This window comes from Ictalurus furcatus, chromosome 2, assembly GCF_023375685.1.
Source record: "Ictalurus furcatus strain D&B chromosome 2, Billie_1.0, whole genome shotgun sequence".
Taxonomy (NCBI): Eukaryota; Metazoa; Chordata; class Actinopteri; order Siluriformes; family Ictaluridae; genus Ictalurus; species Ictalurus furcatus.
In genome coordinates this window covers 29073230-29099127 of record NC_071256.1, presented here as the reverse complement: position 1 = coordinate 29099127, position 25898 = coordinate 29073230, and the positions used below count along the sequence as shown (strand labels likewise).

Genomic DNA, 25898 nt, shown 5'->3' with positions numbered 1-25898 from the left:
AAAAAGTGAACCTCGTTTTTAGTGAGCTGTAGACGAAAATCATTTCTTGATTACGTCTAACTGAAGCTATAAACAAACAGGGTCGGGACTCAGGTCTGTTCTGTGGATCTATATCTGTTTAGTATATTTCTGACCTTCCGTCACGGTGAGCAGCACCTCCCTCCGTCACAGTCTTGACGAAGATTCCGAGTTTCTCCAGGCCCATGTCTGCGCCAGCGCCCATTCCGATGATACTGATCCCCAACCCGTCGCCATCTGACCACGCAGAACCACACAGAAAGATCCTCATGGTTTAAACAGTAGTATACTATAGAGGTCGATTGATTGAGCGGTTTTTGCCGATTAATCGGCACAGATAACTGATTGCTGGAACTATCGGTTATCTGCAAAAATCCACACAGGTAATTTTTTCCCGGTTGCACCCGTTGTGGGAGCAGCTGAGAAGGGTCTGCTGTAATTATACAGTAATTATACACTGACAAATTTTCTCGTGTTATTTGTAGTGTTTTTTTTTGTTTGGCTCTATTTTTATTTGCTATCTGGAGTGTTACTTCGTGGTTCGGTTTGGATGTATATCTTTTATTGACTTTAATATATATTAATAGTTAATATATATTAATATCGATATATTTATTCCATTAAAAAAAGTACAGTATGTTTTCATTACTGTTTAAAGTTCAGCACTATTTTACTTTGAGTATTATATTTTCATTCACTATCAATTTTAAAAACTATCGGTTGATTAATGGGTTATCGGCAGGTACCGCCCGACTATCACTCGACCTCTACTTATACCATCAAGTTCTTTATTTGCAAGTGAAGAGTAATTACATTAATGATGCTCTGTTCCAGTTTAAATAGATAAATGACATGAACTAACACAAACATTTAATAGACCAGTTTGGTATGACCTACAGCCTTTTCAATGCACCTGCTATCAATTACGGGACTGGCTTTCCATAAACTTGTCTCAGCTGATCAGTAAAATCTAAGCCAAAAGCTCTACGCATGCAAGATTTACAGTCAAGCTTTTCTAATTATAGCATTTAGTAATCTGACTTTAGCGTAACCACCCAGCGGCTCTTCTGCTTTAAACCTGAGCTAAAGAGAGGGATAGAATGTGATACCTTTCTCCAGTTCTACGGGGAAAAGGTCCAGCCTCTCCACTCTCTTCTCCAGCTCGTACTCAGCCGAGGCTGCCATAGGGTCGACGTCATCGTTACGCCGGTCATAATCCTCATTGGAGTACGTGGTGAACACCTGGAGGTCAAAGGTAAAGCAGCAGGATTGAATATGGAAGCTTGGTATATCAGAACACTAACACAGGTGCAGCAGTAGAATAGCAATCCACTTTTATTTAAAGTGTTTGCTTAAACTCACGACTCATGATCGTTTATGATGGAAAACGCATCCCTGAGGAGAATAAAATCCTGCCTTGTTTATAATACACTAAAATCTCACTGTTTATGAAAATACATAGTGGGGTGGACAAATGAGAAACTCCTTTAGCTAGCCTATCAGGTAAAGTGAAAGCTCTAATATACTGGTCAGTCCCATGTTTTGGTGAGCAGGCAAAAAAAAAAGAAGCTGTAATTACTTTATTAATGTATTACAGTATGGCAAACTAGATAGCTAGTGAAATACATGAATATAGACAAAAACAAGTGTATAAATTCCAGTGCAGAAAAAAAAAATCAGCCATAGTCATTATCCTTTTCTAAGAAAGCATCTGAGGTAGCACATCAGGGTTGTGCCCTCAACGAAAACTCTGTGAACTGCTGGTCAAGGTTTGGCGAAGAGCTGTGGTGTTTTCTCTGCACATCACACAGAAAGCGTGTTATTACAGTCTGCCTGGTGTTTTCTCTCTCTCTCTCTCTCTACATGTCTACAACAGCGAGGTGACTGCATGTTATGATAGCAGTAGATTTATATGGCGGCTTTAGTTTTTCCACAAACCTGCATGTTGCTAATTCTCGAAAGATTGTGTGTCATCCATAGAGGATAATTAATCTGCCTAGTAAAAACCTGATGTGTGTAGTGCAGCCAGCGGTAGGATACGAGCAGCGCACGATGTTTTTACAGCAATGAGTTCTGTCACATTTGCTCGAAATATACATGCCAAAAAAAGTCAATAGCCAAGTAGTGTTTTTTTCTTTCTCTGGTAACTGAATGACGAGAAAAATATGAATATGAATAAAAAGCTGATAGCTTTTACGGGACGTGTAATCTTCTTGTCCCAGGCGCCTGGGGTAGTGATTCGTCCACCCCTGAGACACCAAGAGGAAACAGGCAGGTCAGCACATAGGCTTCTCAGATAACACCAGCACCTACAGTACAGACGCAGATCTGTGGATATAGATGATGGAAGGAAATGCCTAATGAAATTATCTAATCTGACTCTTTTCTCTTCAGGACAGGATACATTCCATTTATGAAAGCACTCAACAGAACCTATGGAAGGTTTGTATATCTCTCTCCCTGTGTGTGTGTGTGTGTGTGTGTGTGTGCTACTTGGTTGTAATGGCAAACCCTTACAGCTGGAGAGAATTCAACTGTACCTTAATGCAGACTAAAATAAACTACAAACTTCAAAACAAAATGAATGACTCATCAAACTCACTGAAAAGCCTAGATGACAAATTAATTTGCTCACCAGAAAAAAGAAGAAAAAAAAAAAATCTGTTCCTTGTTAAAAGGAAGTTGTGTCTCACTGGGCTGTGTAAACTTTCCTGCCATAGTATTTTTTACACACAGTAATACATTTACAGTATGGATGAGGCACAAGTGAGAGATAATTAAGAATGGGTGTCAGGAGAATTGAGTTCATCCACTGGCCTGAAGTATCTTATTAATGAGAAAACACTTGTTTGTGTTTAAACACCTCGTCCATCTCTGATGCCGCTTTAATGTGGCTCACAGAGCATCAAGTGTGGCGATTTACAAAAAGACGTCCTCCATCCTGCTTATTCCCATATCGACCGATAAAGGCAATTTTTCACGCTATGGGCCATCGGCTGAACATCCGCAAAATGATCTGCCGATAGAACACGACTGTTTCAATCTTGAAAAGAGTACAAATGGCTTTAAATAGGTTTAATAATCTTATATTTGGTTTACTGTAATATTACTGCAATATTACTACAATAAAGGAAATACTAGATAGATTTGACCATATTCAAGCTATTTCTACTTGCTAAGATGTCATATTTTTTGCCGTATAGTAATTATTAACACTAATATGCGAAGTAATGATCGGACAAATCACTAGCCCAGGTGTCTGAAATAAGAAGGTTTCGTGTCCTGGTAATTATTTCGTTTATTTGTAGTTGCACGTAGTGCTAACAACCCGAGAATGAAAATAAGTCTTATCCCCACTGACTTTTGGAAGACAAGAGTTTTCACGTATGTTTAAACATGACGGTATCACACACATCGCGGCTGTAACTGAATCCCACCGCCCATCAGCTTTTTACGAGTTCAATTAATTCGCTTGGACCTTTTCATAATCAGGAACGTGCAGGTTTGTGGAAATACTGGCTACGGTAGAGCTATTTTTTTTACTAAGCAGATCTTTGACAGATGATCTTTTCAGAATCAGGAACATGTAGGTTGGTGGAAACATTGACGAAACCAAACCAAGCAAAGTGTGACGCCGTCGTATCACTCTCCTGTGCTCGCCCTACATGCAGTCAGCTTGTGCTGAAACTTGCCAAGAGAAAATAAAGATGCTAACCAGACGCTAATAATATTTTTTACATTGAACACCGTGATTCACAGCCAAACACTTTGTGGATCAGGAGGATCCTCAGTTGTCTCTTCCCCAGATATTCATATTCTTAGTCTGTATTAATGCACTTCTGACAATGCACAATACACAAGGACATTTACATTTACCTGACACTTTTATCCAAAGCAACTTACAATTGAGGTTTGTTAAAAGCCTTGCTCAAGGACCCAACCTCCAAACTTGGTGCTGCTGGGATTTGAACTCGTGACCTTCCGATTAGTAGGTCAAACTCTTGTCTGATTGGTCCTGCTTCCAGTGAGGATAAAATACAACACTCCGTTCACTGAGGATTCAAAATTTTACTGTCGTTCAGTTACGTAGTGACAAACCGCTCCGAGTGGAGAATTATTCGGGGCTAAAGAAAAAACCTTTGGTGCTACAGCCCTAATGCCCAGGCCAGGTTACACCCCTGCTGTACAGTATACCTACAGTTCACAGCTATATTAGATATTTTATAGTCCGATGACGACACATCTACAGTCAGTTTAACAGTTTTTTGGTGAAATTTACTACTGTTTTTTGACAGTTTGTTAGCTAAATTAACTATCGTGTATCGTACAAATGTCCTCAAGAATCGTGACATAATTTTTTTTTGTCATATCACCCAGCCCTTCCTTTTACTAAGCAGATGTTGAATCTAGAAATGTTCAAACAATGCTATTCTAACAAAGTTTCGATAAATCTGGTTTGAGAAACCATTTTCTCTCGATCTCTTTACTCAATTCAATTCAATTTTATTTGTGTAGCGCGTTAGACAATGGTCATTGTCTCAAAGCAGCTTTAGAGAAATATATATAAACACAGGATACAGATTTTAAGTGTGTGGATTAATCCACAAATTAAAGTGAGCGAGCCGGTAGCGACGGTTATCCGATGGTTATGTTCATTTCACCCTCTCAGTGTTTCATCGAATAAGATCGGCGTCTCTGTGTCATGCAAAAGATTACACTGTAAGGGTGTCGGTATCTTTCACTTCTGACAGGATTATCAGTTGTTCCTGTTCATCAGCTTCCTTATTTCACTGCTTCATGTTTTACTTCCTTTGCTCTTCTCGCACGAGCGCTCTCTTCCTCTTTGTTAAAGCCCTCCTGTGGCCGTGCTGACTGTTAGCTGTTTGAGCTCTCAGCTCTGCTCGTGCTTGGTCTTTGTCATTCCGAAATCATACACATCACTCTTCTAGCGTTATCGTCTAACCGTGTCTCTCAGTCCGTGTCCAACACGGAGTAAACCGAAAAGTCTTTATTCTGTCTTTACTCATTCCATTTCAACTCATCTCTCGCTCTACCAAAAGCTCTGTGTGTGTGTGTGTGTGTGTGTGGAGGACAGCAGCAGGCAAAGCCATCGCCCCTCACTGTGAATGCCATCACACTGGTCACATGGTCCCATCTCCATGGCAACCCCCAGGCTTTCCCTCTCTTACTCTCTCACACACACACACACACACACTTCTTTTTTCCATCTCCATCTTATTCTTTTTTTTTTTGAGGAAATGTCACAGAAGCAAATTCACACGGTCAGTATGATGAAAAAAGTCGTTGACGCATGTCAGTCCAGCTCAAACACATTCATCTACATTCTTCATGTTTCTGGACATGATCTCGCAGCCTCATATTCTGCTCTATTCCAGCTGCTATCCAGATTTTCATGAGGAACGTGTGTTTGAGCGCTGTGTTTAATATATGCATGTGTTCCTTCTTGGAGTCTCTCTCTCTCTTTCTCTCTCTCACTCTCACCGGACGTGCCTGAGAGACACATGCACGGCCTCTCTGATATATCTTCGAGAGGACTAACAGGTGGAGAAGGAGAGCGGGGGAGAGAAGAAAATAACAAACAGGGGAGCCGAAAGACAGAGAGAACGGAGGAGAGAAGAGCGAACACGTGCTTAGAACAGAGGCAGGATGAGACGAGAGGTGGAGACAAGAGGAGATGGAAAAAGATGAGCCTGGACAAAACGAAAGAAGACTGAAGATGAGACAAGATGAAATACGACGAGACGAGAGACAAGGAGACAAAATGAGACGTTGCGGAAAGAAGGGCAGAGAAAACGAGATGAGATGAGACAGCACGGAACTAAACGAAACAGTATCAACAGATGAGAGATGAGACGGGGAAAGAAGAGGCGAGACGTGACAGGGACAAAACAGATGAGAGACAGACAGATGAGACAAGACGAGTGGAGGCTTTCTATCAGCTTTGCCTAAAGAACAACTCATACATGCTGAAAATTCAAACCTCTAACATTTAATCTGTATCACACGCATCCATGCTCAGTTTCCTCGGCCTGACAATGTGTGTATGTGTGTATGTCTGTGTGTGTGTGTGTGTGCGCGCGCGAGCGCATAGAAAGCAGCTGGTCTGGCTACTGTTATTTCTCCAGTTCTGCTTGACTCAGCCATTCCCGAGGTCCCGTAGGCATGCAGAGGATGATGATGATGCGTTAGAATAATAGCCAAAGTCTATTAGCTTCTCATACAAACACTCTATGCATAGCTAACCATATACAGAATATATATATATATATATATATATATATATATATATATATATATATATATATATATAAATATATATATATATATATATATATATATATATATATATATTTATATTTATACACACACACACACTAAAAATGCACAACCTGCTCTCATACCAAGACTCACAATCCCCGAAACCCACACACACTATACAAAGTACACCTATGAATAGTAGAGCCTAGTACTGACATACAAAATCAGTCTATTACACCCACATACTGTACAATCTTCTCACACACACACACACACAGGATGTAATTACTTGCTGCTTCTACACCTCATATGGAGGATGAATATTACAGAATAGCGCAATACACACACACACACATACACACACACGCACACACACGCACACACACGCACGCACGCACGCACACAGTAGAAGAAGAAGCCTATATTTGTAACACATATATTACAGCAGAGTGAAATTTTTTTCTTCGCACACCCCAGCATGGCAGGAAGTTGGGGTCAGAGCGCGGGGTCAGCCATGATATAGCGCCCCCTGGAGCAGAGAGGGTTAAGGGCCTTGCTCAAGGGCCCAACAGTGGCAGCTTGGCGGTGCTCTAATGCTGTAAATGCTGCATATACAGTATATACACTGGCAACTTTAACAGGAATGCTTACACAGCTGAAGATTGGAAAAACATTGCCTGGTCTTTTTTCACTCTTCAGCTAATCAAGTTTGGCGAATCTGTGCCTTGTTTGGCGTCAGCTTCCTGTTCTTGTCTGAAAGAGCGGAACCTGACGTGGTCTAATGTCCATTTCGAGGTGCCGCTCTTGTCGGCCATCTGTGTTGTGTGTTCTGAGATGCTTTTCTGCTCACCTCAGTTGTAAAGAGTTATTTGAGTTACAGTAACCACCAGTCTGGTCACCAGTCCCCTCTGACCTCTCTCATTAACAAGGCCTGCAGAACTGCTGTTCGCTAGATGGTTTTCCGCACCAGTCTGTGTAAGCGCTGTTGTGTGTGAGAATCCCATGAGATCAGCGGTTTCTGAAATACTCAAACCAGCCCATCTGGCACCAACAATCATGGCATGGTCACAAGCTCCTGACCTGCCTATGCATGATTTTATTCCAAGTGCTGCTGCTACATGACTGGTTGTTTGGATAATTGCGTGAAAGTGTAGGTGTTCCTATTAAAGTGGCTGGTGAGCGTATACGCACACACACACTTGTCTTACTGTCCTCATGCAGAGTTTTCATTGGCATCATATGCCTACACCTAAACCTAATCCTAAATTTAACTACAGTATCCAAAATGAAACATTTGGACTCATAATTTGAAAAAATAATAAGAAGAAGTAATAAAAGCTGCTGTTTGATTTGGCTGGTCCCCACAAGGACAAAAATGCCAGATATTCCTATCCTTGTGAGGACCTTTGGTCCCCAACCAATATATAAAACCAGCCCACACACACTTGCACAGAAACCTGCAAAATTCAATAGCTTTTTCTAATAGCCAGCACATGTGTTTAGTGAGTCTGTGAGCCTATACGTAATCTGTGTCTAGTCAAGAAAACCACTTGACTGAGTATGAGGGAATGCACAAAACTGTGTGCATGTGTGTGTGTGTGTTTTCCCTCACTTGCAGCTCTTCCCAATTTTGGAACAGGCAGCTGCTTTCACGCCTCTCTCATGACCAGAGAAAACTAGGCACTCCAGGCCCTATTTTGACACCCCGAGCCTGGTTGCTATGGAGATTGTCTTTATGTGCAGAAAGGCGACAACACGCACACACACACACACACACACAACATGAAGTGCTCACAGGAGAGCCCCCAGGCATTGAGGGAGGTTGCGACAACTATTCTTAGCACTGCGGGTTTTGTCCATTGACTCCAGTCTAGAACAGCAAGCCTCCTGTATTTCTAGAAACAAAAGGAAATTCATGCATGCATGTGACTGCACTGCACGACAGCCTAGACGTAGAGCAGAGACACACACAACAAGACAGGAGAAAAATCAGCATTTTTTTTTTTTAAAGAAATACATTTATTAGCTAGCCTACCTAGTCCAGACATTTGGTTGCCTAGAAACTGTGCAATTAATGTCCCACTCAAATACACATGAGGTGAGTGCAGATTCAGCTGACTTATCATATGGATAAATGAATGCTTGTACCTTCTCACTTACTTGTTTATATTCTGAAGAGCCACCAATGTCGCTTTGCAGTTTTGAATTGCCACCCACTTTGGTTTGAATTAAAATAGGGCTGAACCTGTTCATTATAAACCATATATATATATATATATATATATATATATATATATATATATACACACACATATATATATATATATATGATAAGCATTGAGGATGATAAGCATTTCTTGAGGACATTTCTACGACACACGATGAGCATCACGATATATAATTTAGCTAGCAAGCTGATCAAAAAACTGTTCGACTGAGTTCGACGATACTTTTCTTTAATGCCTACAAAGACGAAGAAGATTAAGTTTTAAAAGATGACGTCAAACCAACAGCATCCATTCAGTATCGTTTAATTTGCAAATATTAAATTTTTTTTTTTAAAGTGTATCGCATAATCACTTATCACAATATCAAAATTATATCAATATATCACCCAGCCCTACTTTTACTCACATTGAAAATGCAGATATTTAACCCTTATGTTCCTTTTGGAGTTGTGGAGACCCCGGTTACTATTTAACCGCTTAGAAAATATGCTTAACATTGTATTAGTTACTTGATACTTCTCAGCTTTCCTTAATCGTATGTGAACTGCTTACGAGCATGGACATGACTTCAAAAGTGCCAATTGTTCGTTGGCAGGACTTTATAGGTATGTTTGTTCATATATAATCTATAGACCGTAAAATACTTCACTTTATGGTGTAATACTAACAGAGGATATCCATCATCTTTCTGAAATGTGCATGCATATAAAGCTAAAGGGAAGGGTTAAGGCTTCTATCGTTTTCGAGCGAATGTATTACACAGTCTATAGCATTACACAGACTCATAAATCTATGAGTAAGTAAAGGAAACCTCAAAAGACACAAGGAATGATTATATGATAATATGCCATTTGAAAATCTCCCTGCAATGCTGAATAGCTTTATATCACTAACATCAACTAACTTAGCTAGTTGGCTAGTTACCTGGTAGTAAAGTACCTCACACTTTCTGACTGCTAGACCTTCAGGAGGAATTACAGTAAGAGTCTTATTCTCAATGACTTGTATAACCATAGACTTACACATTAAAATGTTTCAAAAGACCCAAGAGTCCTTCATCAATAACATTAGCTTAGCTAGCTGGCTTGTTAACTGCTAGCAACCCAGCTCATACTTTTCACAGGGAGACTTCAGGGATTTTAATAGCTGTCGCAATTTATATAACAGCAGCCAAGCCTTTTAAAATATAACCATTAACACTATTTATTTATTTATTCATTTAATGCTATCAGTAGTATTAGCTATAAAAATTGTGGCACTTGCTTACTCACTGAGCTGGCAGGCTCAGGCTCTCCAAATGCGATTTATATTATCAAATTAAACCAAAAATCTATGTAATTGGAATCAGCCATCCAAAGGACACAAACCATTTAAACATTATCTTTAAAAAAAAATGTAATGTAATTTAACCAACATCTATGAGAAGCTAGTCAGCTAGTTAAGTGCATTAATAAAGACTGTGATCAATATAAGTCTAATTAAAATTGGCCCTACCAGAATGGATTCTCAGTGGAAGCCCTGCTGAAAAAAGAAACAATAGAAACCATCACAGAAATTCTGATGGTTTCCACTACAAATACCTTTACAAACCGTCAGCTAACCATTAAAAACATTAAATACCATTAAATACCATTACTGGAGCTTAATAGTATCCACTAGACATAATGAGCCACCAAGAAAAGGCAACAAATTATCAGTAGAGACATGCAGGGACCATTACAGTTTCCATTAAAACCAATACAAATTCTTTGAGGGTTTCTATTGGGGTTTTTTTTTTCCAGAAGGGAGTTTATGGATGTATATAGGGGTTGCAACAATACACGTCAAGATGCACAATGCCACCAACAATTAACTGAAGTGGGTTCAGAAATACATCAAATGCAAAACTGTTTAGCAATGACGGACAGCGCTGAGTCTTACTCTCTGGTAGATGGACGTGAGACGGAAAAAAAAAATACACTGGACTGAGCAGTATACTGAGAAATTTGTCCTCCAGGCAACAGCAAATGAAACAAACATATAGCCCAGACCCAGCATCTGCTTGCCCTGTCCACCCAGGCTAATGATTTCTGCTGAATAACCTCTGCCAATACATGTGAAAGTCAGTTTTTAAGAATACAACATCACTACTGACACCACTGCCAATAGGGCTCTGATTTAAATACACCACAACCTCTACACTGGAACAGACATCTGTACAGCTGTCAATACTAGAATTCTTATAGTTCTTATAGTTTTTATAGTTAAAGACATTTTAAACACCTTTCATTATCTAAACCAGACATGCCAAGAATCTTCACTGCAACAGAAAGTGGCCTTGCTCTGTCTCACAAATATATAAGCAGAGACCAAAGAAGAAACAGGAAGCCAGCTACAACAACAGGAAGCTGTGGATTGTGATCAGCAGGGGAAATGTTTCGAAACCACCATGTCAGTCGAACATATAGAGATACTCACATGGCCAGGGTGCATCTCAACTCTTACTTCTACCACACAGAGCACAGAAAAAGTTCTCGAGTCAAACATCAAACAGAAATATTCTACTCTAAGCGAGGCTTCATCATTAACGTTCTAAAGATGCTCATTATATTTACCATTCTTGTCTAGTGACTTTTTTTTATGGCTGCTGTAGAACATCGTCTTACAGGGAAATGGCCTGTTTTATAACCTGAACATATAGAAAACACCAGAGAAGGAATAATCACAACATGATCATAAATAATCACAAAACGAGAAATATAAAGACCACAGGGTCACACAAATAATTCTGGATTACACAAACATAAAAATTAATGTAACTATTTTTGGACAATAACAGTTTAAGCCTTTATTCAGCAACTACAGTATAGAAATCTAACAGCATCTAAGAAAAAAAACATTCTGTAGAGCAGTGGTTCTCAACACGGGGTGGGTAGAGAGATCGGAGGGGGGCGCGAATTGTTTTCAAGGAAAAAACACAGACAGGGCATCATTCGGGTACTCTGTGTATTTCACTGATTTTCAAATAGAATGTGCATAAATGAAAAACCCCGTGTTCCCTCTCTCTCTGTATTTTCTTTTTGCTGGGGAGAGGCGGAGCTTAGCCTGCCTTTTATGTAGCTGTCAGTGCATACCAGCGTTGCCAACTTAGCCACTTTTTCAGACCCCTTTAGCGACTTTTCTGCTAAAAAAAAAAGCGCTTAGCAATAAATCTACTGACTTCTGGGACAAACCTTAGCGACTTTCCAAATGTCGGCAGTACTGTCCTGCAAGCGCGAGGTCTTGCTTTCCCGCTGCACTCTCACCTCTCTCTGCATCTGCTCTGTTCAGTGAATGTCTGAGAGCCGGAGATTTAACAATGTCATGGATAACGAGACGCGCCCTTCCTCCCAATTTATATCATTCTTATGCGAATGTTTTTAGAATCCAGACGAATGTAATATAACATGTTTTACGTGTAAAATAGTCCATGTTATTACAGCCTAGTTCTCTTGTTCAAAGTAATTATAGTGTTCAGAAACATTTTATATAATTTATGTTCCATACCTGTCCGTTATATAGTTTTAAAAAAAATCATAAAAGTGATGAAAAGTAATTTTTAAAAAAGTACAAAAACACAAAAGCAAAAATCTATCTATCTATCTATCTATCTATCTATCTATCTATCTATCTAACTAAAACAGATAATAGATTAGGTTATATATAGATAGATAGATAGATAGATTTTATATAGAGTAGATAATCATTATACCTGGTCTCCTACAATATGGGGGAGTCTTGGGTGAGCTTTAGTTACAAAAGGTTGAGAACCTCTGCTTTAGAGGATGATACTGATCTGCTTATAATGGCAGATTGCTGAATCAGTCCTCAGGTCCCCGATTAATCCATTTTATCCCAAGTTGGTCACTGCGATTTCCCACCCACCAGCCAGCTCTCTCTACCCTGTTAAATGACGGATACCAGCCAGGGATGGTGAAGGTTAGTACATGCTTCCTCTGAGACACTACAAGTAGCTGAACACACTCTGAGGAACGCGCTAACTGCCCTCTTCTGCATACTTGAGCTCACATGCACCCACGATTCAATAGTGTAACTCTGATAGACAAGAGAGAGTAATGGAATGCTTCCCACCCAGAACCAGGGGCGCAAGCTGGCCTGGGCATTTGGGGCTGTAGCCCCAAAGATTTTTTCTTTGCCCTGAATAATTCTCCACGTGGAGCGGTTTGTCACTACATAACTGAATGTCAGTAAAAGAAGACGGCGGTGTTGTAATTTTATCTTAAGTGAATGGAGGCGAGACCAATCAGACAGGGTTTACAGGAAAATACTTGTGTCTTATTGGCGGACAGGTCTCAAATTCTTTTTCAAATTATTATTTTTTTACCAGTAAAACGGTTGAAACTGAAACACTAACATCCTCTTATGCTGAGCAGGAAAACAAGGTGTATAAATATCTATACAAGTTCCACGTTACACAAACATGATATGAGCAGAGTATAAGTGCTTAATGTACTTTGCAAGGCATTTTATCGGTCTGATAGTCCTACAAACAATGATAACAACCGAGGAAAGTTTTATGATAAAATCCAACTTTCTGACCAATTAGCCCACACAAGCAAGAAAAAATTATTCAGACTTTTGTCCAGCAATGTAAAGGTGAGCTTAATACATCGACAGCTGTGTCTTATAGCATATAAGGAAGTAATATCATAAATACTAACCCTGCATGCTAGTAATGAATAAATAATCGGAACGATGTGTGAAATGCATGCCGACAGAGGGTTTTTCCTGCTTTGAGAATCAATCATTAAAGCATGGAAGATCCCTGACAGAGGCTGACAGAGCCGTGATGAAGTCAAATCACCAGAGGGAGGTACAGAGAGTACCACAGCTCACCTCTTCTGATTCACTACACCACTGATGGAGGAAGGTGTGAAAATGAGAGATGGAGTGAGACAGAGCAGTGTTTTACTGCTCAGTGCAATTAAACTGTTTGTCCTCTCCAGGTTTGAGATGAATGGCGCAGGATGCGTGGCCAAAGAGAGCAGTGACTGATTACGAGCTTCCTGTAGAATCTAATAAAGTGATAGTCTAATCGAGCATTTGTCTTTTTTCTGGATGTTCTAGCTAGCCAGATGGCTTTCAGCAGACTTTATTTATTTCTGAACTACAGAAGTCCAGGGGGACTATTCACAGGACATTTTCCTGATGAATATGTTCATTAAATCAGTCTGATTCTGGGATGAGAGAGTAACCATTGACTGGTATGAAGTCTTTTCAGTTATGTCTATTATGTTTATAATTCAAACGCTTCAAACCGCACAACAGCGCTTTCCCTTTTCTGATTCTGATCCTTTATATTTCTTTAACTACAAGGTTGTAAAATGACTGCTTTTAATTGAAGCGCTTCATTTAAGATGGCCATCTAACACCACAGGAAGAAATACATAGCCATTTACCGTGAAATTGTAATACAGCTGACACAAGAACCCCACACATGCTTTGCTAAATAGCTGCTGTTATGATAACTTAGGTGGCTACTATTATTATCATCGGATGACCTACTTTGTGTTGCTTCATACCACAGGGCTGTGGAATTGTTGAACCTGATTGGTCAGTCAGTGTTAAATAATATTCTCTAACAGCATGACTCTGGATGCAAGTCAAATCACAGGAAATGGCTCTGGTGAAGCTTTCTCTATTTAACATTTATGAAAGAAGACTTCAGTCAGTATCAGTGCTTTGAGGTAAAACTGTTCGTTTAAGTTTCCACCATGGGGAGAGTCTTCAGGACGGAGGGCATATGTTATGTGACAAGCTCAAGAGAGAGGGGAAAAAACGTGTTCTTTAATAATGAATCAATTGTAATCACTGGCAAATTTCTCGGAGGAATAAAGCAGTTCAGGACGTGCCATTATAGGAAAATAATCAACCGTGGAGTAGCAACGGCTGCCTGCTTTGTGCCAGACCACATCACTCCACCCCATCGCTGCTTACTTTCCTCCAACAGCAAATCCTGTTGTGTTATATTCCTTTCATATGCTACATTTCATTATAAGCACGTCTGTAATATTTCAGGCTAGATTCTTCACAATCCGATCAGATTGATTGTTCATATCTGAGCCAGCATTTTTAACTAGTATCGGCCCAATATCGATACAGGATATTGGATTGTGGAATCTCTTATAAGCACAACAATAGTGCAGTAATATATAAACACACATACCTGTTTATCTCCATTGAACGTATAAGTATATTTACCTGGGTAAGGACTCTGGCTCACCACACAATGGGACACTGATAACTTAAATTTCCAGCAGCATGAATACGTACTCGCGTTGTAAAACATCACCAGAAATGAAAAGATTAAAAAAATATTTCCGTTTTATATGTCATATAAATGTGTTAGCTTAATCACACACATTTCTATCATGGTGCTTCAAGCAGGATCGTACACTAGCTAGTGGATTTATTTTTTTTAATCGTTAAATATTTAAAAGTCGCACAAACCGTATACAGAATGTCAAATAAGGTTAAAAATCGCTAACGTAAGCAATCGTTTGAGAACTACAACAACGATAACAAGCTACTTATATTTGTAGATGAAGTTGGCAGAGAGTTCGTCCGCCATTTTTTTTTTTCGAGCTGAAAGGCTTCAGAAAGCATGATATCATTTCCAGTAAGGGAACAGCGTGAACAGTGATGTTCCCTAGTTTTTGGTGCATTATAGGATTTTTAGGCAGTTCCAAAAAACAAGTCTGCGACTGAGACAGCCCTTAAAATGGCCGACTCCCTGATCAGTGCCCTGACTACTGAACTAGGGAGCTGACTGAGACACACCGCAAATCTACTAATCATTCATGACATGATTTAGCATGTATGTAAACTTGTGATTGTAAAATCAAACGATTAATCGTGTTCACCTCAAATAAATGCACTAAGGCAAAATTATGACAAAACCGTGACAGGCTTACTCACGATATTTATATTTGTTGCAGTTTGCTAAAGAGATAAAACTACATTTGAAAATACCAACAACAATGGTTTCCATGGTATAATTTAAACATCAAAAAATAAATGATTTAACAACAAACGAGCATAAATGAAATGTATTGCAATACCAATATAATATCATGAGATTGCATATAGAAGCATAGATTAGTACAGAGTACCCGGCCATCTACAGATGAAGGCCACTGAAGTGCATATATTCACCCAACATAAAAAATCAGTAGTGTGTTGTTTCTGTAATCATCAGGCTGGACGTTGTTCTGATAACACGGTCAGATTGTGTCACACAAAGCACCTAAAATCTTTGTTTCTGCCAGACTGAGTACAGAAAGAGTCATCTGCCTATTCACCTCAATCTCTTTACCTGTGCAAAACTAATCAAGTCAATGGACGACCGAAGCATCAACAAGATGATATTCATATTAGTCAATCCCATATTAGTGTTGATGGATTGGAGGCACCGAGGGGTAATGCTCTAATCTGGCTGGATGTGACATTAATCCCCAAGAGTCAGGCTCCTGGATTAATCTCACACAGGAAGTGTGGCCATGTGCTACTCCTGATCTCCGACATGACTGTACCAGGTACAGCAGTATTGCTGGGTTTTTAAATGTTCACTGCTTGCTCAATTAAGCACACCTTACTTTTTTGGTACAACATCTACAGAGGATATTACTCATCTTTTTCCATGCACAATCTTCATCGGTTAACTTTCCAATCATTTTTAGACGGTTTGACAAATTATGAATAGCAACAGATGAACTTTAGTAAACCTACAGTGTGCACCTATAAGGTCTAATATTTAAGCAAATGAGGCCCTTATGTACAGTAGTAAATGTCTGCATGTGTAAAAACATGCAAATATGATAACACATGAGTTAGACATGAGTTCAAATCCCACCAAGCTGCCACTGCTAGGCCCTTGAGCAAGGCCCTTAACCCTCAACTGCCCAGTTGTATAAAAATGAGATAAAAGTAAGCTGTTCTGGATAAGGGCGTCTGCCAAATGCCATAACTGTAAAACTGTGTAAGGTGATTTACACACAAGATCAACAAAGGGTTACCTTAGCATGTCTAGTTCTGAAATGCGGATTGGATACCTCAAAAAAAGACTACATTTTGAAGAATGTATTATATCTGCGTATCTGTGTGGATCCTCATGTATCCTAGAGATAAGATATAACTGTTTACTTCCTGGTAAGGGAAGGCCAGAAGATCAGGGCATAGGGACAGAGGTAACTGACCATAAAAATGACCATATTCTGAGTTTTCTCAATGAACGCCGTCAAAATACACACACACACACACACACACACACACACACACACATACAGTATTATTTGAAGCAAGACTTACTGGATATATAACAGTCCATCTTCTGTTAATGCTACCTTTACTATTGATATGTAACAATCAATAGACAACTTTTATTAGTTAGTACATAGTTGTATTTTATATAGTTAGTTCTAATTAGTTTTAAACCTTAATATAATCACATCCCATGGCACTGCTGAATTCTGATTGGTCAGAAGGCATTTATGAGTTTTCTAACACAGCATGGCTATAGACATGTAGTGCTGACGGCTGTATATGTATGCACATGTTGTAACACATTACCGTTTCTATAATTTCTATAGGAGACTGTAGCGTCAGCACTTTGTAACATGCAAATACAAAGCTGTTCCAGGTGAACGCTTCAAGAAAAAAAATGAAAACGCGAGGCAGTGAATGCTGGTGAGGGATCAACTGTTTATAGTTGCTGTAAAATAAATGACTAGTTTCGCAGAGGTACCAAAACATTACATGTAACTATAAATGAATGTAAATTACAGCATGCTTTTCTTTAACAAAGTTGTTGTGGCATTAAAAACCTCAGAACGCATATTTATTTATTTCGGACTGTTCAGAAGATGCTGATTACGGTTCTTTTGACAATAGTTCCAGCTGCAAGGTTTATATTAATGTGTAAGTTCCATCCATCTATAAATCCATTTTCCGTATTGCTTATCCTACACAGGGTCACGGGGAGCCTGGAGCTTATCCCAGGGAACTTGGGGCACGAGGCGGGGAACACCACAGATGGGGTGCTAACCAATCGCCGGCACAATCACAAACACTACGGACCATTTGGAAATTCCAATCAGCTTACAACGCAAGTCTTTGGACTGGGAGAGGAAACCGGAGTACCTGGAGGGAACCCCTGAAGCACGGGGAGAACATGCAAACTCCACGCAGATAGAGTGGAGGCGGGATTCGAACCCCAACCCCGACCAAATAAACTCATCTACAATTGTTGATAGGTTTTCTGCGAGGAGATGTTTATTTGGCGTTTTTGCTATGAGTCTCCAGTGCTTTGAAACAATCAGAGAGAAGTCTTTGTTTCACAGATGTTCTATAACATTGAACAGTCTGTACAGGATTTCGAGATTTTTTTTTGTGATTGTTGTGGCTAAAAATGCTTGATTTTGCTGCAGCTTTTTAAAAAATTTGCGATGCAAATGTCTTTCAGAGTGATGTTTGTTGGTAAATGAGACCTTTTAGCTGTACTCATGTTGTGCACCCACGTGAAACGAAGAGGGCTTGGCTGAATACGTCACATGATGCGTCTTGTCCCAAATCTTGGATGAGAAATTGTTGGCAAATTGCTGTGGTATAAGTACGAAAAAACACTTCGGAACGTGCTGTTATTGGACACTTTGCATTGGGCTGTTCATACATCACTTTTGATGATTTTCCTAACAGCATGCCCCATCAGGTTTTATTCCTAACGTAATCAACTCGGCTTTGTGTCGGAGCTGCATCGCACCAGCTTGTCATTTTTTATTACCTTTCTTATCAACTACACGACAGATTATGCTTTATTACTACACAGCATCTCTCATCCATATTCTCATTGTGGATCAGCATCCTTTAACTCAATTTGTGCCTCACACTATAGTAACAGTTCATAGTGGAGACAGTACTGAGCCGCGAAATGTAGAACATAAAGCACAAGAGAGATAAAGCGTGTATAATAACTTAAACTACATAATCAGCACATCTATATGTGCTCTGGTTCACGCGCATTTTGAGCTCCGTCCTTCTAGCGGCACAATATACCTGTTTTCGCACTCGAACATGAAGCTGCAGATAACTCATTACCAGAGAAAATACACAACCACTGCTTGGGGCACATATTACCCATTCATTACCCATAAAGAAACACGAGCATAATTATCAACGGCATGAATTAATAATACAGGAACAGAATGAACGCTGTTTCCAGCAAGCCAGGAGGTAACACCCCTAAGTCGATAACAGTCACTAGCTGTCTAGCGTCCAATCTGCTGATTTAATGTCTACGTAAAACAAAGAAATTAAAGCGAGGTGAAGACAAAGTGAGCATGGAGGAAAAAAGGTACAAGTCCTATATCCTTTGTGTCTTTTCCGGGTACTGTGAATAATACGTCCTTCCTCTACATGCCGCTTCTTTCTCTCTTTCCCCCCCAGACCATGTATGTGCATTTTCACTATATACTATAGTATGAGAGAAATACAAGGACTGTAAAAGATACAAGAGTAACAACAAATAGGAAGAAATAAAGGAAAATTAGGGAAAAGAGTGTTTGAGAGAGCGGGAGACAGAGTGGAGGCGAGAAGCAGATAGAGAAACGGGGCAATATGTCAGAGAAGCGAGATATATTTAGAGAGAGAAGATTATAGTGAGCGTGTCTGGAAGAGGAGGCTGTATGCAAGAGGCTGTTTGTGGAAGAGAGCTGAAAGAGTGAGAGCACAGAGGGAATGTCAGAGAGAGAGAGAGAGAGAGAGAGGAAGGCACATGAGATGAGAACAGAGAGTGCAGTGTGCCACAGGCCACCAGAAGACTGCTAAAGAGGAAGGAGGAGGAGGAGGAAGGGATTGAACGGGCATGCTGGACACTCCAAAGTGACCCCTTCTGCTACACAGACTACAGCACCGAGGGCTTCTTCGCACCATAACCAGCGGTGGAAATACCCACCATTGTGGTATTGCCTTTGCGTTCACTTAAAGATTGAGAAAACCTGAAGAAGCCCAAAGAACAAACACAAAAATACTCCAAAAAAATTAAAAGCTTAAAAGCTCTGATGAAACCTCATTAAGGTCCTCCTCTAAAAGAGACGCTTTGTGTTCGTCCCACGGCTTCTGCTTAACGCTCAATCACAAAGACTTCTCTAAGTGCCACTGGGCCACATTGACATTCCTCTCTCAAAAAAAACCAAAAAAACCCCAACAGCATCAAGCATAGCTAGCTTCTTTTCACACCGAACCCCGTACAGTATACTGGATTATCATATTTCACTTCCTACACATCACATAAAGAAGTGTAATGGTTAAACGGTTTATGGCGTGACATTTATTTGTGCACACGCTAAAAAAAATAGCTTACGTCCATTTATTTTAAAGCTTCTTTGTAACTTTGTATCCTCGATTGGCAGCCATGTAAATCCATGGACAAAAACTAAAGAACTATGTTCAGGATGCAAGAATCACGGACATTTTTTTAAAGCAAGACAACAAAGAATTAGTTTTCACAGTTTGGAGAATATGCGTGTCTTTATTTATGATCTGTTTAAACTCAAGCTCACTTCTTAGAGTTCCTAATAATTCGGTTTCAAACGAAATTTGGTAAGATTTTTGTCCTGCAATGGGATTTGCAACTGAGCGCTGCTGATTCAGTTCATCAGACAGGCTGTTTATCAGGATGTAACTAAGCTAACTTCAAGATTTTAACTTACACTTAGCATCAGGCTATTAGCTTTAGTTTACATTAAATTACCTGATTAATTTATGTTGAACATTTTGATATTGGTAGGTATTTGTACATTAAACTGACACTTTGTGATTTTATCTTGTAATTACCAATTTTTTTTTTTGTTATTCAGTACACCATAACTTATTACTAACTATATAAATACTAACTATAACTATCTTACTGACTATAAAATATTGATACCTTATAAATAATTTGTAATAATTCAGAATGATTTGAGGCTTTGCTGTTTCCAGTCTAGAGTGCTTTCTGGAAAAATTAACTCATCAGAAACTCAGCAGGAACTGAAAATGGATGCAAACGGCATCCAACGGTCTTTAGTTGTTTATTTAAATGGTAATATGACTGTTGAACGGTTTCCTGGTGGACTAGTGGCTAGCATGCAGCGCTCTCATTGCCACGGCCTGGGTTCGATTCCTGGTCGGGGACCCAAACTCAGCCGGTGGAGGACTGCATGAACCAGTGCGCCCTCGGTGCTGGTCCGAAACCTGGTAAACGGGGAGGGCTGCATCAGGAAGGGCATATCCGGCGTAAAACTTTAAACCAGACCTAAAACCAGAATGGATATGTGAACAGGTGGAGACCCTGATACAGGAGCAGAGGGATGAGGGAATGGGACTGTTGAAAAATCTTTAAATAAAGTCAATTGGAATATTGGAATGTGTTTGTGAACGAGTTGATCATTTTAACTGCACTTTTACTCACTTGATGTATAAGGACAGAGTTTACTGTAGTTCTACAATGTGAAGTGAAGGTCTTTCTTAGACAGGTCTCATGAAGATGATGCGAGCGACCTACTTCCTGCTTCTGCCTCTTACACGAACACATTTGTGTGAACAAGCAATTTAAAGCAGTGCAATGCAGCTAATAGCCAAATTTCTTGTTTTACTGTTTTTAGTATTATTATTATTATTATTATTAAACAATCTACATCATAGGGATGCATTTTACCAGAACAAACGCATTTTACCATGAAACAGTTAAAAACATTGATGGTTATGTTTGTTCTCTTGTGGCTCACATACTCCATATGCCAAATGAAAAAATAAATATTCTGTCACTTCTCACAAGTGATGCAAAATGCATTAGGACAGCAACCAATGGCAATGCAATGGCAAATCCTGCATTGGCCTTTGCTTTGTGTTGTGACTGCCTGGTGTTTGTGCGTCACTGGTCTCTTTATGTGCTTATATAACTGGTGGGAAGCCGGGGACTGTCAAGGAGAGACAGACAATCAGATTCATACATTTATTTTAAGTCCTCTGTTGGTGGCCTTGGGAGTAAAATAAACACAATATTATCACTGTTTCATTTCCAACACACACAAAAATAATAAATAAAAAACATCTCTCTTATGATTTATATCCCACACTACTTTTCCTTGTAGATTTGCTTGTTCATTTTGCCAACTTGCCAAGGCCAAGACCTTCAACAAAGAGAAACAAACAAGCTCTCACTACATCCATCCATCCATCCATTTTCTGTACTGTTTATCCTACACAGGGTTGTGGGGAGCCTGGAGCCTATCCTAGGGCACTCAGGGCACAAGGCAGGGGACAACCTGGATGCAGGGCACAATCACACACACACACACACACACACACACACACACTCCCATCCACACAATGTAGACAAGTTAGAGATGCCAAATCAGTCTACAACACATGCTGGGGGAGGAATACCCGAAGGAAACCCCTGAACCCCAAAGCACGGGGAGCCCTCATTCTGGATTTGAACCCTGTTGAGAACCTGTGGTCTGAATTGAAGACGAGAGTCCACGTGTGCAAACGAAGAATACTAAGAAATATAGCTTGAAATGTTTTTGCATGGTGGAGTGGAACAAGATCCCTCTACCAGTATCTCCAACCTTGTTAGACATTACAGGAAGAACCTCAGTGCTGTTATCGCACGTGATATCCAATTATATATTTAGTTTTGCACACTTCACTCATGAAGGGTAACAATAATTCTGCAGTTGACTGAATTGTGCATTGTGCTGCTGAACAATCGTATCCACAAACAGAACTTTGTTACCTTTGTGTTACAGCCACTTTAATTGGCCTTAATAACTCATCACACATTGGCTTTATCCCGGTGTTACTCTATAATTCAATAAACACATGATACATTGTGGTATTTCTGTATCCACTTCCTGTAAGAGACTAATTTAAGAATAAACGCATTGCTTATTACGATACCTTAGTGAAATCTGCATGAGGAAGAGACCAAAAAGTGCAATGGCTATTCATAGAAAAAAGAAGGATCTGAGAGTGTGGTGGCTATTGAGTCTCGCTGCTTAGAGTGCAGGTCTATTTCTTTTTCTGACCTCCTTTTATGTCTTTACTCCATCACTGTCGAGAAGAAAAGCAGGCTGAAAGGAGACACCAAATGTACCCCCCGTAAGGGTAGCTGGGTAGGGCTTGACGATAAAAACACTCAAAATTATATCCTTTCTTGGGGAAAAAACAAACAAACAATATCTGAATACATCACCATGCCACCCAGTCATTTTGTTTCATAGGATCTGTCATCAACAAGCTACAATCAAAACTGTTTAGATTTTAGAACAATTTAGTTCAAAATAATAACTAAATGCCTCATGAGTAATATGACCTACATCATGTCATGTTCACTTCATGAAGAATTTATTTATGCTGCTTGCTGCCATCGCAATTTAATTGTAATCACTAGATTTAGGGTACTAAGTAAACTATTTACAGTTCCAATCATTCTTTAGTTCTCTATCCAATTCCAAAATGAGCGACAGCTGGATTATAATGAGTCTTTATCTTTATTGGTCACATCTACATGACATCAGCACAGTGAAGGGTTAATGGCCTTGCTCAAGGACCCAACAGTGGCAGTTTGGCAGTGCCGGGGCTTGAACCCCCAAACTTCTGAGCAGTACCCCAGAGCCTTAACCATCAAGCCACCACTGCCATTAACCACAAGCCACACTGCCACCAATGCCATTCAGTGTCCATCCAGGTCACACCACAAGCAAACAGATGTCATAAAAAGTCAATCTGATTCGTGTTATAGTACAGTTTGTGAAAATGTTCTTCCCGCTCAAAATAGTCCGACAGATTAAACAGATTAACATTTCAGACGATCAGTGAAAGCTGTTCACCAACCACTGTTTTTTAAGGAAGCTTGGATTTGGACTTTACGGCACTGTAGATGGATAATAAACATGGGGTTTATTCTTCTGGCACTCCAACAATGTCTTCAGTCATACAAACTTCACTACTGTTCAACATGCTCTTAGAGAATGGACCAATTGTAGTAATCCCATTATCCTCATTACTCTTTGACTCGGTATGGCCGCAGTGAACTAAGGACTGTCTCTTACGTAACAACAAATTACAACTGGCTACATGATGACATTCAATCTTCAAATGGCTGCTCCTACTTGGAACTGCAGATTTTTTAAAGCATGCTGGATCGATTCATAGTCCTTGAAAAAAAGCCAGCCCAACAAAACATCAAGAAAAATGTGGAGACCAACAGCCACGTAATCAATAGTTACAGCGTTCAATAAAAAGGCAAGAAATCTCAGGGGTCTCAAATTTCAATGCCTTCTATTTAATCCCCAAAACTCTATGGCCAAGTACAAACCTAAAATGAACCTTTCATATGTTTAAACGCATCAACGACCATTGGGAAGGACAATCTGCATCCGGCACACATGCGGAAAATAAAGGGGAAACTGGCATGAGCATGACTGGTTAACCTTTATGATCTTATTACGTGTTTATGAAAAATAAACACAGAAAAAACAAGATGAACAGCAAGATGAACAGTCTCCATGGTGAGGCAATTCTCACGTTTATTTTCCTGAAACAATGGGTATTTGGGATCAAATTGTGCTTGTCCAGGAAGGCCCCAGGTAAAATACAGATCAGGTTTCATGAGCTGATTCTGAAATTATGTATGTCATGTAATATCCATTAGGCACAGCCAACCAGAAGGTCTATAGAAACAAAATAACGTGGCTAACTAAGCAATTTGCCTTTTATAAAATACCTTGGTTAATTAAACAGCATTTGCATTCAGCAAATAAGGGCACAAACCAAATCTTGGTTTCCTATTAATGTGAAACAAACTACCTCCATTGCAACTGCTAACTGCTGAGTCAGCAATGACAGTGTGCTGGGCCTGACATGCTACACACTAGCTAAAACACGTAACATGTAGAAATTGTTTGCGTGCAAAATGAATGTATTTTCATTTTGTTACAAAGAGGGCTATTCTTACAAAGATAACATCGATTCAGTGGATTTCATCTTTCTATAAAAATACATTCAAAAAAGAGACAGCGCTAAGAGAAAGCAGAGACTGACGCCTCTTCATTTCTTCCACTCAGAATGCGTAAGAGTTGTTCCTCAAATTTCGCAATGGTGGGCATTGGTATTTCACAAGGCCACGGACAAGCTTAATATTCATCTGGAGAATATTATGTGTAAAACTATGTTCATTCTGACTCTTTATGGAATTGTAAAACGTGCTACTACGAGTGACTAAAACACAAGCACAAAGAACTCTATCATCGTTGTTCACTACATAATGGCACTCGGTGTCCTCTCATTTTAACACCTCCTATTTAATTTCCATCATTTCTAATAAAAAAAATTAAACGCACAAAAGGCCTGAGTGAAGTTGAAAGTGAAACTACAGTACAAACTTTACTTCAGTTACATTTTAATGGAGAACTTCCGCAATTTTTACACATTGCGCTGTAACACGTTTTAAGGAGCCTGTATTTATATCACTGCAGGAAGGTCAAAATAATTTCTTTACAGAAGACATTTATGGCACATGGCCTCATATGCAAAAAAAAAAAATTCTGTGCAGAACACAGAGGCCCCAGTTAGTTTATTCCATGTTAACTGAGTAAGATTTTTAGGTTTCCTTTGAACCAGGAAGACAGCCGTGCAGCCACCCATTTAAAATTAGAAAGCATTTTTTTACCTCCAAGCTCCAAGTTTTCTAAAAGGAAAATAGATTATTAATCTATTTCAAAAATATATAACAAAAAGTGCAAATGTGCACTGAATCAGAATTGTGCTGATCCTTGAGATGTCTATGAGGCCACCTGCACAGGCTAAGGATTTCTTTTTGGATTAAAGAAAACTATTTTTAGCCTCTATGGATTTAAGGTGCATTGTGCATTTTTTAAATACTTGAGTTAAGTACTCTCTTTAAATTCTGCCAGATATCAGTTTGCTCATCTGAGGTCAAACAAAATCTCCTATTTTGCTAAATGATGTAGAATCCTCAACGGTTTGTTTTTAGCAGTCAACTGTCCTACATAATTACTGCTAATATCCCTGCTGGAAAAAAATAGAAACCATCACAGAAATTCTAATATACACTACAAATACCATCAGCTAACCATTAAAACCATTACCATAATTGGTCCTTAATGGTATCTACTAGACATAACATGCCACCAGTAGAAGGCAACAAATTACCAGTAGAGAACAACAGGGACCATTACAGTTTCCATTAAAACCAATACAATCCCTGATATAATCATTAAACCATTACAAATTCTATGAGGGTTTCTACTGTTGTTGATTTTTCAGCAGGGA

At 39.4% G+C, this 25898-nt stretch overlaps 1 protein-coding gene across 1 annotated transcript in view; it reads right to left on the bottom strand.

Moving 5' to 3' along the window:
* Nucleotides 1-25898, bottom strand: part of ppp1r9ba (protein phosphatase 1, regulatory subunit 9Ba) — a 55322-nt gene that overhangs the window by 20360 nt on the left and 9064 nt on the right. The window contains exons 3-4 of the mRNA XM_053613110.1: nucleotides 1128-1260; nucleotides 135-255 (exon numbers count right to left, since the gene is read on the bottom strand). Coding sequence (XP_053469085.1) covers nucleotides 135-255; nucleotides 1128-1260 — 254 coding nt within the window. The remainder of the gene's footprint in view (nucleotides 1-134; nucleotides 256-1127; nucleotides 1261-25898) is intronic.